Source organism: Mesoplodon mirus (genome assembly GCF_964341445.2).
Source record: "Mesoplodon mirus genome assembly, chromosome: 11".
NCBI classification, from domain to species: Eukaryota; Metazoa; Chordata; class Mammalia; order Artiodactyla; family Ziphiidae; genus Mesoplodon; species Mesoplodon mirus.
The window spans coordinates 21,216,890-21,233,837 of NC_138987.1; the positions used below are offsets into that span (position 1 = coordinate 21,216,890).

Below are 16,948 nucleotides of genomic sequence, written 5' to 3' on the forward strand. Positions count from 1 at the left end.
GTAACCCTTTATGTTACTATTGTGTTCTAGAAGCATCTTCATGAAAAATCATAAATTATAAATAAAGTACTTCAAAGAACTAGTAAAATAAATTGCATGAATTGAACTTGTTTTGCGGTTATTGCTAAAGAATTATAATAATGGTGAACTGATTAAATAAGCTACCCTGCTTCCTTTCCTCATATATTAATAAATACTTCCTATATGTTGGGTACTGGAAATCCAAAAATGAATAAGACCCTTTAAGGACCTCACAATTTAGTGGACAGTGTGAACAATTGAATAGATAACACAGCTTGTTTTGGTAGAAAGGTTAGAACTTGAGAAGAGCACTGAGGAGGGGTGTGCGTGCGTGTGTGTGTGCGTGCGTGTGCTTGTGTGCATACGTGCGTACAATGCCAGAGAAGTGATCATCTATATGAAGCTGTTGTTTAGCCCAGAATTTGACTTTCCTTACTTTTTGAATTAATTCATAAAGTTAGTATATCCGACATTTTATTAACTTTAGATTTACAGAAATTAGTGGTGCTTCTCGGAAATGATTGACAGGACAGCTACCATGTTCTAAAGAATCAGCATCAGCCTAGAGTTTAATTCACCAATTAAATCAAATGTCTGGGAGAATAAAACATACTGTCTTGATATATTTTTAATCACTATACTCTAACTTATTATGAATTAAATTTATTTTAATTGCATGTAGGCATTTGCTCGGCGTGCTTTGGCTAAAATTGATGAGTTAAGGCAACTGGAATTAATGAGTTCCTCACAATCACAGGAAGAATCCAGAGGATATTATAGAGAGGCCACGATAAAGGTATAAAAATTTCATGAAATAAAAGAAATTTACTGTACTCTACAAATGATTAAGTACTTAATATTAGTAGTTGAGAAGTACATCCCACTGTTACTTCATATATAATTCTTCTTTTTGAGGCAGATGGCAGTCATGATCTTCAAAAGGGGAGTATTCGAATCTAGAAGAATAAACAAAAGTTTCTTTAGACCAAAGATAAGAGTTAACCTAAGGGAAGCACAAACTGTAAGTCTCAGAACGTCTTCTCTGTTTTAGACTCTTTTTGCAGTGCGTTTGTGTTATACCTCTCTGTCTTTTAAGCCTAGACACTAAGTATTAAATCCTGCCCCCTAATCCCTGCACCAGTGGCAAATAGAAGAATGCCTTCCCAATTTGGACACGGCCTTGCTTCATCCCTTTCTCAAAGCTTCCGTACCTTCGCACAATCCCAGTTTTGTAACATTAAAGGCCAAGAAGCTGAAGAGCCTGGGAAAGGTTCAAATGCACAGGCTTCTGAGTGGTGCTGCAGAGGCCTTTGACCACTTGGTGTCAGCTTCAAAGGCACTGAGGATGGAGAAGAGGTGGAGGCACCTTTTCTTACCAGCTTCTGGGAGTGTTTAGGGTGTAGGTTATACTGGAGCAGCAAACAACCCACATGTCTCAGTGGCTTAAAGCAATTTATTTCCCAGTGGAGTCAAACATTATTATAGTTATCAGGAGCTCTGCTCATGACCGATGCTCAGGGCCAGGTTGAGGAGCAGTCCTCATTTGGAAAATTGCCGGGTCGTTCTGCCAGAGGGCACCTAAGAGAGCTCTGGAGGACCTCACACAGGCAGTGATGCTCAGCATGGAAGTGACGGCAGCCTCCTTTCTAACATGGCCAGAACTCCTCACACGGCCCCTCTTGGCCACAGGTGTGTTTGGCCAACAGCACTAAGGGCTCCCAGGGAGAGGAGTGGGACACAGATATGCCTGTGGGATCCCCTGCCCTTTCTCCCTTCTGCCTTTCTCCTTCTCCCACTGTCTTTCCCCTGGCCATTCTGAACCTCAGTGTTCCTTAAATCCCAGCTCTGCATTTCTTTGAAGTGTTCCCTGACCATTCTAGACAGTTGTGAACTCTCTTTTATGAGCTTCTTTGGGACTGAAAATGAAAGTGACGGGGAAGAAGATGGGCACTTTCTGACAGAAGAGTAGTAGAATCTCAGAACCCGGAAGGAAGTTTAGAAATCATTTGGTTCCGTCCTTTTCTATTACAGACGGGGAAAATAAAGCCCAGAGTATTTAAGCCAGCTGCTGGCAGCACTGGAACCAGAACCCAGGTCTCTAGCTCAGTGTATTCTAACTACTCCAGTGACTGCCAATCTCTTTCCTCATTTCTTCTTATAATATTTGAGAGGAATTCTCTCTTTTTTTGCGGTACACGGGCCTCTCACTGCTGTGGCCTCTCCCGTTGCGGAGCACAGGCTCCGGACGCGCAGGCTCAGCGGCCATGGCTCACGGGCCCAGCTGCTCCACGGCATGTGGGATCTTCCCGGACCGGGGCACGAACCCGTGTCCCCTGCATCGGCGCCACCAGGGAAGCCCTTTTTTCTTTTTTCTTTTAAATAAATCATATTTAAATACAAATATTATTTGGACATGGTAGCTTTCTATTGCTACTTAGTGTCTCTGAGATAAATTGAGTACTGATCCCAGGCATGTAGTTCGTACCTCCTTTTAAATCACATCCCTTACTGACCAGTGGTGTGTAATAGGTGGGGGTGGTAGCTTGCCAAATTATAGATAATTCCTCGGATGAGCTGTTGAATAGCCTGCATCTGGTATTGTTAAGTAGTAATGCAGTAGTGTTTGTTAGAGAGCAGGAGGCATATTTTGCAGAATGTTCTGCTTTAAATTTATGAAATCGTTTTACTGTTTCTACAAAAGAAAGTATTTCAGTGTGCATTAAATCTATTTTACAGAAAATTTCTGAGTTCATAGGACAGTTGTTAACTCACAGTGAATCATTTTGACTTTCAAAGGGTTGTTTTATAGGACTGCTAATTCAGACTTCTAATGATTGACCATTTAGTGATTCATTCAATAAATATTTTTAAAGTACCTGCTCTGTGAACAAGATACATAGAGGTTACCTTCTAGTGGAGAAATTACATAATACATAAATAAGTAAATTATAGCTTGTGATAAGAATTAAGAAGGAAATAATGGTGGTGATTAAATGAGTTACATGTAAAGCCCTTAGAATGTTCCTGGCATGTGGTAGGTCCTCAGTTGTATGAGCTATTACTATTTATTTTTCATTCATTCATTCAGTAGCCATGTATCGAAGGCCTACTGTGGTTCAAGAGTGGTGGCACATAGAAAAGATGAAGTCGAAGTTCATTCTTTCTTTCATTTATTTTTGGCTGTGTTGGGTCTTCATTGCTGCACGCGGGCTTTCTCTAGCTGTGGCGAGCAGGGGCTACTCTTCATTGCAGATCGCGGGCTTCTCACTGCAGTGGCTTCTCTTGTTGCGGAGCAGGGGCTCCAGGCGTGCAGGCCTCAGTAGTTGTGGTGCACGGGCTCAGTAGTTGTGGCTCGTGGGCTCCAGAGCGCAGGCTCAGTAGTTGTGGTGCACGGGCTTAGCTGCTCTGCAGCATGTGGGATCTTCCCGGGCCAGGGCTCAAACTCGCGTCCCCTGCGTTGGCAGGCAGGTTCCTAACCACTGTGCCACCAGGGAAGCCCTGAAGTTCTTTTTTGAATGGCTTTGGAATAACAAGCGGGATTTGATTAGACAGGGAGAAGGGGGAAAAGCATTCTAAGTAAAGGACAAGAGCATGAACATAGCTTGGAAGCAAAAGTAAGCAACGACGTTTGGTGGACAGTGAGACAGTGAGAAACTGAGCTTGAATGGGGTGGATGTATTATGTTGGGGAATTAACATAATACATCTTATGGCACCGATGTCATGGAAGCCACGGTGTTTAGGGTTGGAACTGACTGCATGGGTTATATCATTCAGCTTCTCATCCATCTTGACAATTTAAAAGATGGTTTAGTATACCCTATGCAGTACATGTACCAGGATTTGTCTAATACTTTTTATTACTAGTATTTTAGTTGTTTTCCCATTCTTTGCTGTTATAAATATTGCTGTAATCAACACCTTCAGGTATATTATTTTTTCTTTCTTTTATTTCCTATGGGTAAAATTCAAGGTATAGAATTTGAATAATGTTACAAACCCTTTTTTTTTTTTTTTTTTGCGGTACGCGGGCCTCTCACTGCTGTGGCCTCTCCCATTGCGGAGCACAGGCTCCGGATGCGCAAGCTCAGAGGCCATGCCTCACGGGCCCAGCCGCTCCGCGGCATGTGGGATCTTCCCGGACTGGGGCACGAACCCGTGTCCCCTGTATCGGCAGGCGGACTCTCAACCACTGCGCCACCAGGGAAGCCCCCCAATCCAGTGTTTTTTAAATTGCGTTAGCTTTAAATATTTTTTGTTGGTCTTTTAAATATTTATATTTTAAAATCTTTTGCTTGTTATTCATCTATAGCTCTGATAAATCTATAGCTCTAGTTCACTTTTTGCTAGTTTTTCTAGGATATTTTAAAAAACAATTTCACTGTAATTTATTTGAGTTTTACCATTTCATTTTGAATACTTCTAATTATTAGAAAGTTTATTATGCTGTTTAAATATAATTTTTTAAAGCTCTGTTTTAACCCATAGCAAACATCTTAGAAGAAACCCTGACATCTGTTTGTAAAGCAAGAGAGGGCAGGGCATGAAGCTTAAGCTTTACTGAGGTTTTTAACATATCAGTTAACCTAAGGGTTGAAAGCACATAGAAGCTAATAAGCAGGGAAGTTTTTGTTTGGGGAAAAATAGTCCAAAGCAGCTTTATCTCTGCTTTTGCTTTTCCGTCTTTCTGACTTTGCCCCAGGAAGAGGAATGGAGCAAGGAAATTGTGGGAAATATGGATATCCCCTAACTGGACATGGATTCTGGAAAAGCCAACTAGAGCTACCTTTCTTGTTTCCTGGTAATCTAAGTACAGAGAACAGGTCATTTGTCAGAGAGAAGACTAAAGTGTGGAGGCAGGCCATCTGCTTGGGGTGAAATCATTCTGGGCCGACAGAAAGTACAGTGGCTAGGGATTCGCACGCGGCTCTAACTGGCTCTGGCTTACTTGTATACAGCTGGTCAACTCTTCTTTACAGTTAGCTACCATAAGACCTGTTATTTATACTATAAAATAGTGTTTCAAATTTGGGTTTGGGGACCTTCTGCATTAGAATTTCCTCCAGTGTTTACTGAACATGTCCCACCCAGACTCACTGAATCTCTGGAGGTTTGGTCTGGGAATCTAAAAAGAGCTCTTGAGAGATTTTGAGGCAACCAGAGTTTGAGTATCAGTTCCTAAAGGCTGTCATGGAGGTACCACAAACCATATAGAGACTGATGCTGCCATTTATTAATAAACAGCCTTTCTAGGCTGCTTTGGAAACACAAACATATAAAGAGATGGCAGCGTTTTTGATGTAGTGGCAGCATGACATAAACTTTAATAAAGTCTGGAGTGACACCTCAAACAATGAAAACCATAAAAGCAGCCATCTCTCATCAACAGACCAACCACTCTCTCTTTTAGCATTAATGAAGCACACCTTACTTGTCTTCGTCTTATACTATCAAACATTGCGGAACTTTAAAAAAGTGAGCTGTATATATATTTCTTTATTCCAGTTGCCGTGGCCACGTACTGTCACAGAACGGTTGTTGGATGAGATGTTTGATAGCACTGCATCCCGGTTTCTGGCTGTCTTGGAGGCTCTCTCTGACTCAAATCGGCGAACACTACAAACTGGACCTGTTGTTACAGATGAAGTAGAAGTTCGTGATGTTGTCTCAGAACTGTTTATAGCAGGGAAAGAACTTTTAATAAGTAAATATGTTGTTAAAATAATATTTTATGGTAGAACATGAATAACAAAAATTTTAGCACGGTAGTCCATACCTAAGAAACTGATACCGATTTTTATTGATCTTGAATTCAGCAACCTTGCTAGACTCAATGGATAATTCAGATAATGTATTAGTAGATTTTCTTTTGGATTTTTTATGTATACAATCATATTATCTGTGAATAATGACAATTATGTTTCTTTCCAATTCTTAACCTTTTAATTTCTTCCTTCTTGCATTTCTTGACTTATTTTGCACTGGATAGGCTCTCCAGTAAAACATGGGATGGAAGTGGTGATAGCAGATATCCTTGTCTCATTTATGATCTCAGATGGAAAGCTTTCAGTATTTTATCATTAATTTTGATATTTGCTGAAAGATATTTTTAGATACCCTGTTTGAGATTAATGAAGTTTCTTTTATTCTTGGTTTGCTAAGAGTTTTGTTTGTTTTTAATCCTGAATAGTTGTTGAATTTTATCAAAACTTTTTTATGGGTTTATTGAGATATATTGAGTTAATCGAATGGATTTGTCTTTTATTTCTATTAATGTGATACATTACGTTGATTGCTTATCTAATTTTTAATTACTCCGTATTTTTGGAATAAACTTAATCTGGCAGTGAGGAATATCCTTTTGATATATTGCTTGATTTTCTTGCTAATGTTTAATATTTCTGCTTCTCTGTTCATGAGAGAGATTTCCTTTCTTATAGTATCCTTTTTGGGTTTTGCCCTCAAGGTCATGTTGGCCTCATAATAAGAGTTGAGAGTTCTGCCCTCTTTTTCTGTTATCTGGAGGAGTTTGTGTCAGATTTGTGTTATTTCTTCTCAAATGTTTGAATTTGCTGGTGAAGGCATTTGGACCTGGAATTCTCTTTGTGGAAATGTTTTTAACTATGGATTACATTTCTTCCATAGATATAAAATGATTTGGAATTTCTTTTCATTTAAAAAAAAACTTCCGTTTGGTAAATAGTACTTTGATTTTATCTATATTTTAAAATTTTCATAAAATCGTTTGTAACATCATGATGATCATCTAAGTGAGCTTAGGATGTGCGTGTGTGTGTGCATGTGTGCACCCATCTGAGGGCAGGGAGCCTCTGTGCCGCAGTTTGGGCTCATCTTTTCCTCACAAGGAAGGTACGAGATCTCAGAGGAGAATTCCCTTGACTTCCTTCACCCACACCCGAAAATGTACCTTCATCCACTGTCTGTCAGTAAAGTGGAAGGAATGTTCCTTCTCCTCCTCTTTAGGTCTTTGGGCCTAATCTCTGCAAACTGCCCGTCATCCCTATCCAGCTTCCTCCCCTGTATTTCTTCCTCTTGTTAGAGTCAGATTTATTGAAGGAGTTGTCTGTTTTCACTGTCCCAAATTCTTTCCTTCCTGCTTGTACTTGGCGGTCTTCTGTCATGGACAGAGAGTGTCAGGGACAACCTCCTTATTGTTCAATTTGAAAGTCAGTGTTTTTCTTCCCTTTGCTCTCTGTAGTATTTGTTGCTGTTGACTACTCCTTTCTCTTTAAACGCTCTCCCTTGCAGCCTTTGCTCCCGCGGCCCTTCTCTTACTTGTTGGGGTTCCTTGCTGCTCTGTCCTAGGCAGCCGTCTGTTGCCCATTCACTGTGGATATGTAATGATGACTCTAAAGCTATATCCCGATTTGAGATCTCTTTTCCGAGCTCCCGGTCTGTAATATCTAGCTGTCTGTTTCACTAGTCAACTCTTGCTAATCCTCTCTTTTTGAGACTCCATGTTCCTCCCTCTGGGGTGGCCCTCCCTGACCGACCTCCTACTCCAAACCTCTGTCCGATGCCTTTCTTACTTGTCCACACAGCACCAAGGTATTTGCCCCCTAAGATCCCTTGTCGCCCCCACCTGCGTGCGAGCTCTGTGAAGGTAGGGGTTGTGCTTGTGTCTTTTCCGTTGTTTACCTAGCCTGGCAGTGTCCGACATTTAATATTTAGTAAATATTTCTTTGCACAAATGACATCCAAACCTCTCTCTTTCCTTTTCTAGTGTCAAATACCAGTGCAGATGGCATGCTTGATTTTCCAAAATCTTCTCTTCTGGAACTTATTATAAGAAGGAAAAATGTTATTTCTGTGGATGCTGCCGTGAAATTTATAAAACTAGCTTTTACTTATGAGGAATGGAGTTTATTTGAATCTGCAGCTGGGCAGCTTATTGATTTTCTCCAGGTAATATATGCAAAATAGTTACACTTTGTTTTTATTTTATTAACATGACACCGAAGTAATTAATCGTGGGATATACTTTTCTTAGAGGCAGGATGACTCAGAGTCAAAGAAAGCAGAGAAAGATTTAATTCTTCTTATTGCAATAGAACCTTTAATCAACGTAAAGAGAAACAAAGGTTTGATCTTTCCCCTCGAAAACCACAAAGGAGGTCAAGTTTACAGTCAAAAAATTGCTCTTCATGGTGAGTATTTATTTGCATTTTTGAAAACTTAAGACGACTTTATGTGCTCTCTACAGGTGAGGTGGGAGAAAGAATGTTCAAGGCAGAGGGAGCAGGAAGTGTAAAGGCCGTGCGTGCGAGTGAGCTTGATTGTTGAAAGAATAGCAGGGAGGCGTGCATGGTTGGAGTGCGGTAGTGGTGGTGCCGGCATTCGAGAATGAGGTAGGAGGTGAGCTCAGGGAGATAGCTGGGTGCCTGGTCTTGCAGGTTCCTAGGCCTCGTAAGGATGCTGGATTTTATTTTGAGTCATGGTTTTGAGTAGAAGAATGAGGCTCTACTTAGCTGCTACCTTATCCGTGAGAGGCCAGCAGGGCAGCAAATCAAATCTATCAGTTCACTTTGGTAGGGGAAGGTTTGGTGGTCTCCTCTCTGTTTCCAGCATGCAGAGTTTTCCATTCTAAAACTTTTTACGTCTTAAAAGTCATTGTGTATATAATTGAAAATCTGCAGCCTCTGTTTTTTAGAGAATTATTTAATCCTATACTTTTATGTTTTATCATATTCTTAAGGCATTGAATGGCTGCTAAATTGTGGTAAATAATTTGTACCAAGTAACGATGCTTTTTTTTTTTTTCTTCTAATGGTTTCTGAATAGATACCTTTGTTATTTTTATTTCAACTGCCCTATATGTTTTAATATTATAAACCTTCTCAATTCCATTATGGACATAGTTGGCATACAGATTGCAGATTAGGGAAAATATTAATAGTCTATTTTAATTGAATTAGAGCCTACTTAGATTAGTTTTCACACAGAAGCATTTAAAGTGTCTTATTGATATACTATTTGCCCAGATATCATGTATGTCACTTTTGTAGAATTTCTGTGTTTCTATGCCTTTTCTATTTGAAATTTTGTAACGAAATTTTTTCTTTCGTTTTCCTGTATTTTATAAATTGAGATATTTCTGTGAAGACTTGTGGATATTCAGAAGACATTTTCCATTTGGCGGCAACCTTGTATTCCTGTGTCTGTGGCTCTCCACAGGTGAAAAAGCTATTTTGGATAATTTGTAATAGTGTCAAAGGAGACTCTTTTACTTAATTTAAAGCCAGATTTAACAATCACAGGAATTTCACCTTGCTGAATTTCTGTATTGTTTAATCATTAGAAGAAGAGATCAATTTATACTCTAACTTGTAATTTTAAATTTGTCTTTATATTGTCATCATTTTGGGCATCAGTCTCTTCCTTCTTGGGAAATTCCAAGGCTAGCTATATTTCTTTTTTTTTTTTGCCAAATTTATTCTTAAACTTAAGACTCGTTCTAACATCTATTTTCTCTAACATATGATTTTCTTATTTTTTCTTGTATATATGTATAGCTTTTCTTCTTTCTTGCATTTTTTTAAACATCTTTATTGGAGTATAATTGCTTTACAATGGTGTGTTAGTTTCTGCTGTATAACAAAGTGAATCAGCTATACATATACCTACATCCCCATATCTCCTCCCTCTTGCTTCTTTCTCCCACTCTCCCTATCCTACCCCTCTAGGTGGACACAAAGCACTGAGGAGGTTAGCTATATTTCTATTGATGAAGGAAATGAGGCAGTGGTTTTAGTGAGAGTTAATATTCCTAAAATACTGCTTTCCAGTCCCTGAGTACAAAGCCTGGTTATTATTTGGAGTCACTTAGCACACAATGGCCAGTATTTAGAAATGATGATTTGTGGGTATGGATATTTAAGCAAAACTAGTACAGCACTGGTTTTAAACTGAATTCCAGGGACCCCCCCACCCCACCCCGCCCAGAGCTTCTCTGAGGCTCCTCAGGAGCCAGCTTTAGGTCATAACACCCTAAACTGTTCCTATTAGTTTTTGAGATTCTGAGGGAATTTCCTTTGAAAATTTGGTTTTACTGTTATAAAAAAATGTTTGAAAACCACAGTTATAGAGCATTATATTAACTATTGTTCAGGCAAGTGAAACACAGTAAGGGACTTGAGAAGTTCCACTCTTATAATATTTTCTATTCCTTCATTTATTAGTTTGTTATAACCTGTGACAGGTGTTTAATTTTTGAAAGATAGGTATTTGATAGCAAATATACTTATTATAGTGGGCAAACCAAACCAAAAAATTCCAATCAAGGCTGAAAAGCGCATGAAATTTTCATCTTTCTGCTTTTTAAAAAACGATGTGTATCTTAGTCCAGTTCAATTCAGTAAACATTTTTTGAGCTCTGTTATGTTCCCAAGCACTGTACTAAGGTACCGCATATGCGAAATAAGTCTTAGAGCTGCCCCAAAGGAGCTCGAGGTTTGATATATTTTAATCATAAACTCATTATCTTTCTAGTTCATATACAGTGAATAACTTTATTTTCCTTTTGGAAAGAGCCAAAGTAACTGAACTGAGAGGAGATATACTTGATTTGGGTCATCTGTTGATATCCGATGTGATGTTCAGTTTAGTTCCTTCATGTCTCTCTTTTCTTTTTGTCCATAACCTTTCCCAGCTCCCCATTCCCTTTCCCCTTATTAGTTTCTCCACCTCTCCATTCTTTATTATTTATTTATTTATCTATCTATTTATTTATTTATTTTTGGCCTTTGTTGCCGCACACGGGCTTTCTCTAGTTGCGGCGAGTGGGAGCTACTCTTCATTGCGGTGCGCGGGCTTCTCATTGCGGTGGCTTCTCATTGCGGAGCACGGGCTCTAGGCGCACAGGCTTCTGTAGTTGTGGCATGTGGGCTCAGTAGCTGTGGCTCATGGGCTCTAGAGCTCAGGCTCAGTAGTTGTGGTGCACGGGCTTAGTTGCTCCATGGTATGTGGGATCTCCCTGGACCAAGGATTGAATCGTGCCCCCTGCCTTAGCAGGCAGATTCTTAACTACTACACCACCAGGGAAGTCCCTTCTTTATTACTTTATTATTTTAATACAGAAATTTTTAAAAGAAAGAAGTATATACACACTTCAAATCTGGATGAAACTGGTAGGTTTATATAACTTGCCTAAAAGTATTTGGAACTTCTTTTTAGAGAGGTCAAGTAGCCTAGAGCAGTTAAGAGTGAGTTCTCTAGAGCTAGACTGCTTGGGTTTGGATCCTGGCTCTGCTACTTTCTTTCATTTTATCTTAGGAAAATCCACTTCATTTTGTTGTGCTTCAGTTTGCTCATCTGTAAAGTGGGGATGATAGTAATAGTACTCACTTCATAGATTGTAATGGGGATTAAATGAGCTGGTATATGTCTTAGTCTATTCGAGCTTCTATAACAAAGATACCCTAGACTGGTTGGCTTACACAACAAACACTTATTTTTCACAGTTCTGGAGGCTGAGAAATCAAGGCGTCATCTGCCTCCTGGTTCATAGATGGCTGTCTTCTTGCTGTGTCGTCACTTGGCAGAAAGGAGTCTCTCACTCTCTTTCTGGGGTCCCTTTTATAAGGGCACTATTCTCATTCATGAGGGCCCCACCCTCATACCAGTTGCCTCCTAAAGGCACCTCCTAATACCATTGCTTTGGGAGTTAGGAATTCAACATAAGAATTTTGAGTTGACACAAACATTCAGTTCACTGCAGTAAGTATAAAGCTCTGAGAATGTTGCCTGGCACACATTAAATGTTGTATACCTATATCTCTATATCTTACTGTTCTTATCAATTTACTTTACCACTTTTGTTTTCAGAATGCTCAGCCTGATAAAGAAATCGTTGTGGACATGATAATGTTCCTATGGCAGAAGTGCAAAGTAGGAATTCAGCGGATCAATGTGTCCAGAAATGACTATGCAAAATTCACCCAGAAAATCAGTACTAATAAAGTATTCCTTTTTGTTTCTCTTCATATGCTTTTTATTATTGCTAATTTAATTTGTGATGCACATTTCAAACCTAAATTTTCCCTGTTTACCCACCCGCATGATTATCAATACTATTCTTTAAATGTAGTGGTGAGTGAGCCTTTCCTTTAAGTGTATTCCCTGCACTTCTGCCCCAATTTAATTTTGGGAAGCAGGGAGGTGTTTCAGGTTTTTAAGGGAGGGGTAAATACAGTATGTTTAAGGTTATGTGAACTTGGATATATTCATTAAGAAGATTAATAATAGAAAATACAAGTAAGGCATTTCAGTTTTTTTGGTAATAATATCAATAGTATATTTTTGAGCTCTTTCCTTTGGAAAGGAGAAAGTTGAACAGGTGAATATTATAACCTGGAAACTTAGGAGAGAATATTTTAACAATAACACAGTCTTCTATGATTCTGAGGCCTCCTAAGATTAGCTACATAAGGTTGCATGGGCATGATTTTATCATATAGTTTAATAAACTAATGATGTGGGTGCATAAATGTTGTTTTCTCATTTTAGCTCCCAAACTGTGATGGCTAATTTTATGTGCTAAGCTTTGGGGTTATAGACATGAAAGACAGCTTCCAAGGCACCCAGCATGGAACTTGAAACACCCACTTCCCCCTCACTATTTTGGATGCCTTTGATAGTGATCTTAACTGCTGCTTTTTGAAGGGAGAATGAGAATTTTGAAGATACAGATAATCTTCACTTATATATATATATATATATACATATATATATATATATATATATATATATATATATATATATATATATATAAACCATATGATAAATTTTCCATTATGGCTATAGATATGCAGACTGTAAACTTAAGTAAATCTTCTTTGTGAATTTATATCAACAGATGGATCATTAAATATCATCTTATTAGGATTATTGATCTTTATATTACTTATAGTTAATATCAACTAATAAGGAGGAGTACCTGTATAGTATTCCATATGATTAGAAGATGGTGATTTCAAGGAAGTACTAAGTTTTACAAAATGTGACTGTTTCTACAATGTAGTTACTTTCAACTGATTATACTGTGTATTTTCTCTTTTTAGTGGGTTTATCTTCTGTGGCAGATAAATGAAATAATTCACTGCTATAAAATGGAAGACACTGATGTTGTGGTGGTGGCAGAGGTCGCATTACGATTAAGTGAAATATTGGAGTCTTTAGGAAACCCAAGAAGAAAATTTAAAAATTTTCTAGGTAAAATATTGAATGAAAAAATATGATGTTATTAATATATATATATATATATATATACACATATGAATATATAAGTATAAATTGTACTACTGGTTAACATCTGTTAATGGAAACTAGGCATTTCAGTATTGTGCTTCAGTGATTATTTATAATCAAAGATAGAAATAATATAGGTTCGACCAAGTTGATGTTAAAAAAAGGTCATATGCTCTGTGGTTCAGTGGCAGAGGAAACTCTTTGTGTCTTGAATTCACTCAGATGTTTCCCTTCTCCATTCCTCATGTCCACCTACCCCTGTCTCTCTCCCTCCCCCATTCTTCCTTTTTTCTTTTCTCTCCTCCCTTTTATCCTACTCCCTCCCCTTCCATTTCCCACTAGAGTGATGCTTAATGAAGGAAGAGAGCGTGTTCAGGTCACCGTTTTATCCTTGGTACCAGCACATTGCCTGACACAGAGGAGGAGCTCAGATGAATGTTTGTTGAATCAATCCATGGCCTTCTACCTTTTGTCTCCTTTTTAAGTCTCTCTTCTGATTCCCTCCTTTGAAAATTCTCCTTCTTTCTTCATTTATTCTGTTGCCTCTCTTCTTTTCCCTTTCTTCTTATCTTCTTCCTCTGTTTGCCCCATTTCCCACTCACTCGCCTCCTCTCCCTGTCCCAACCCCTTCCTGCCATTACTCTGTTCTCCTTCCAGGAGGAGACTTCTCTCAGAGGATTGGTCTGCTCTCCTCGTTCTTTCTTCTGCCTGTGGTTGAACCCCTGAATTTATCTGTTTCATTAGGTAACTTCCATATAGAAAATGAGGTGGGGGAGACATGTGGGTGTCTACTTTCCTATTTCACCCCATTTACTGAATGTGTATGACGTGTGAGGGATTTGGTAATAATTATTGTAATAATTGTTTTCCCAGAGATTTGCTAATCTGGCTCTGCCTGTTCTCGGTTGTTGAGTGCAGCTTTGCAGATGGAATTTGACAGCCATAGTTCTCAAACTTTGATCGGTATCAGTATCACTTGGGAACTTGTTAAAAATACAAGGCCCAGGCTTATCATACTTCAACTAACCTGGGCCTTCCTAGTCCTCATTAGCTTACCAGGAGATTTTGATACACGTCAAAACTTGAGGACCACTGCTTAGAGATCTCTGGCTATCTAACACTTTCAGTGGCTTGAAGTCATGTTTTTGACACATCCTGTCTTAAAATGCTTTTCCCTTTTTAAAAACTTCTATTATGTAGAATTTCAAATATAGAGAGGTGAAATAAGTCACTGAGTATGCATCATCCAGTACCAATAATTATGAATATTTTGTTAATCTTATTTCATCTCTCCTGACAACACTTTTTTTTCTCAGAGTGTTTTAAAGCAGACATCATGTCATTTCACCAGCAAATACCTCAGCATATATGCATGTATGTGTTGTGTGTGTATGTGTTGTGTGTTGGTCTATCTATCTAACAGATAAGGTTTTTTTTCTTTTTATAAAACCACCATGTTACTGTTATTACACCTTACAAAATAAGCAAAAAATTCTTGGGTCCCTGATTGTATTAAAAATGTCTTAAGTTGGTTTGTTCCAATCAGGATCCAAACAGTCCCACACATTTTATTTTCTTATGTGTCTCTTAAGTCTCTCTCTGTAACCTGTAGCAGTTCCCCCTCTCCTTACTCTGAAGAAATTGAATTATCCCCCTGTAGGATTTCCCACATACTTGATTTGGCTGTTTCTATTTTTGTTGTGTTGATTAACTTGTTTCTCTACCTGGTAATTAGATCTACCAGGTTGCCTGTATTCAAGTGATACATTTTCAAAAAGTATTCTTTCCAGTATCTTATTTTTGGGGGGGCGAGCATACTTCATGCATACTCCCTATTGCATTGCATCAGGAGCCATGTAATGCCTGGTTGTCCCACTTGTAAAGATTTACCAGTGAGTTCAGGTGTTGTCAGCTTGACTCTTTTCCTAGGTTGGTTTCCCAGAAGCAGATTCTGAGACAAGGAGTTGAGTGTAGTAGTTTATTTGGAATGCGATCCAGGGAAGCAGGGTGGTGGGGTGAAATGAGACAGAGAAGGAAAGGAAGCGAATACAAGGTACAGAAAGTTCATGAGAAGGCTGCTGTTGTGGATACAGGGCTTATTCCCATGAGGGACCTCTAGGAGACTGTATAGAACATGCCTCAGAGAGCTGGGAGGTTGTGGTATTTGTACCTTTATCTGTCATTGGTTGAAGGCTACTGGAGGAGGGGTAAGTAAGCCAGGAGGGGCTTCTAACTTCTATCATTCCATCTGCATTTATTCTATTGATACCTTAAGTGAAGAACTTACTTCATCAACTGTTTGGTTACTCTGGTTATTTCTGATTATGTGGTAGATACTATATTTGCTAAATATTTTATAAAAGTAATTTGAAGCCTTAGATGATCTGTTCTTCCAGGGAAGATTTATGCTTGCTTTTACCAGATGCATGAAGGCACTACTGCTCCAGGGTCCCATTATTCCAATTTGAGAGATTAAGATAATTTAAAGCTGAGATGCTCTTTCTTCGACCTATTTTCAGTTACTCTGACTCCTAGGATGTGGCCCCTTCTGGCTTTTCACCCTTGGTAGGCCCTGGATACCAATCTCTGTTGCTGTGTCCTCTGAAGGCTGTCAAAGTACCACTCAGCTTCTCAACTTTCCTCTCCAGAATTGATGAAAGTCTTCAGTGAGAAAAGTAGCTCTAATGCCATTGTATAGTCCCTGGACTCTCTTCCCAAGATCCGGAGGATACTTCCTTCCCAAGATCCTGGCTCTGTATTGAAATTAGCGTCTTAGCTTGCAGATGGAAAAAAAATAAGTGTATTTTTCCAGGTTCCTAGCCAGCAGAATGTTTCCAGATTATCTGTTCCTGGAAGCATAAGGTCCAATTATTACTTTTTTAAAAAAATGTCTATTTCTTATTCAATTTTATTATTTTGTTTACTAGTTACTTCTGGGAGACTATTGTTTTATATTCTTCAATTATAAATGGGCTAAATACAATTTATTATACTGATCCTTTGTTAAAATGTTTCATTTCTAAAGAACTAATCAACATTAGAGCACAGTCCATTTGTAAATTTGAAAACATCTACATTTATGTCATGAGCAGTTGTCCCCATTTAGACATATAAATTTTTATAACTTTTACAACAATGTTATTCTCATTATCATATTGGCACATAAAACACAAAGTTCAAGTCATTTTTTATATGTTAATTATGATAATCTGCTTCAAGATGTTTATTTATTCATCTGTTTATTAAATAATTCATTGTCTAATTGGAATTACTGAATAATTTTTAGACTAGGAAACTAGCATTGCCATATACATTTTTATTATTTATATTCTTCTAATTCAAGCCAGACTTCTCTGACATTTGTCTAAATTTACTGTTATTTGCTGAATGCTTTTCAGTGGACTTTCTATAGAATATATAGAAAGACCAATCTCTTTACCATAATATAACCTTGCTGATAATCAAGCTTTTTGAGTTGGTTTGCTGTATTACAAGATGCTTTTATTTATTTATTTATTTTTAGGAGTGATGGATAGGTTTATTATCTTGATTGTATTTCAAACTCAAGTGTACAGTTGAATATAGTGTTCAGTTTATTTAATTTATTTATTTAAATAGATCTTTATTGGAGTATAATTGCTTCATAATACTGTGTTAAAAAT

General features: G+C 38.2%; 1 protein-coding gene across 1 annotated transcript in view; it reads left to right on the forward strand.

Moving 5' to 3' along the window:
• Positions 1-16,948, forward strand: part of CFAP54 (cilia and flagella associated protein 54) — a gene marked incomplete at its 5' end in the record, with an annotated part of 318,667 nt that overhangs the window by 51,122 nt on the left and 250,597 nt on the right. Inside the window, 8 exons of the mRNA XM_082636308.1 lie at positions 704-817; positions 941-1,042; positions 5,526-5,724; positions 7,765-7,946; positions 8,032-8,188; positions 9,130-9,215; positions 11,865-11,999; positions 13,100-13,250. Coding sequence (XP_082492434.1) covers positions 704-817; positions 941-1,042; positions 5,526-5,724; positions 7,765-7,946; positions 8,032-8,188; positions 9,130-9,215; positions 11,865-11,999; positions 13,100-13,250 — 1,126 coding nt within the window. The remainder of the gene's footprint in view (positions 1-703; positions 818-940; positions 1,043-5,525; positions 5,725-7,764; positions 7,947-8,031; positions 8,189-9,129; positions 9,216-11,864; positions 12,000-13,099; positions 13,251-16,948) is intronic.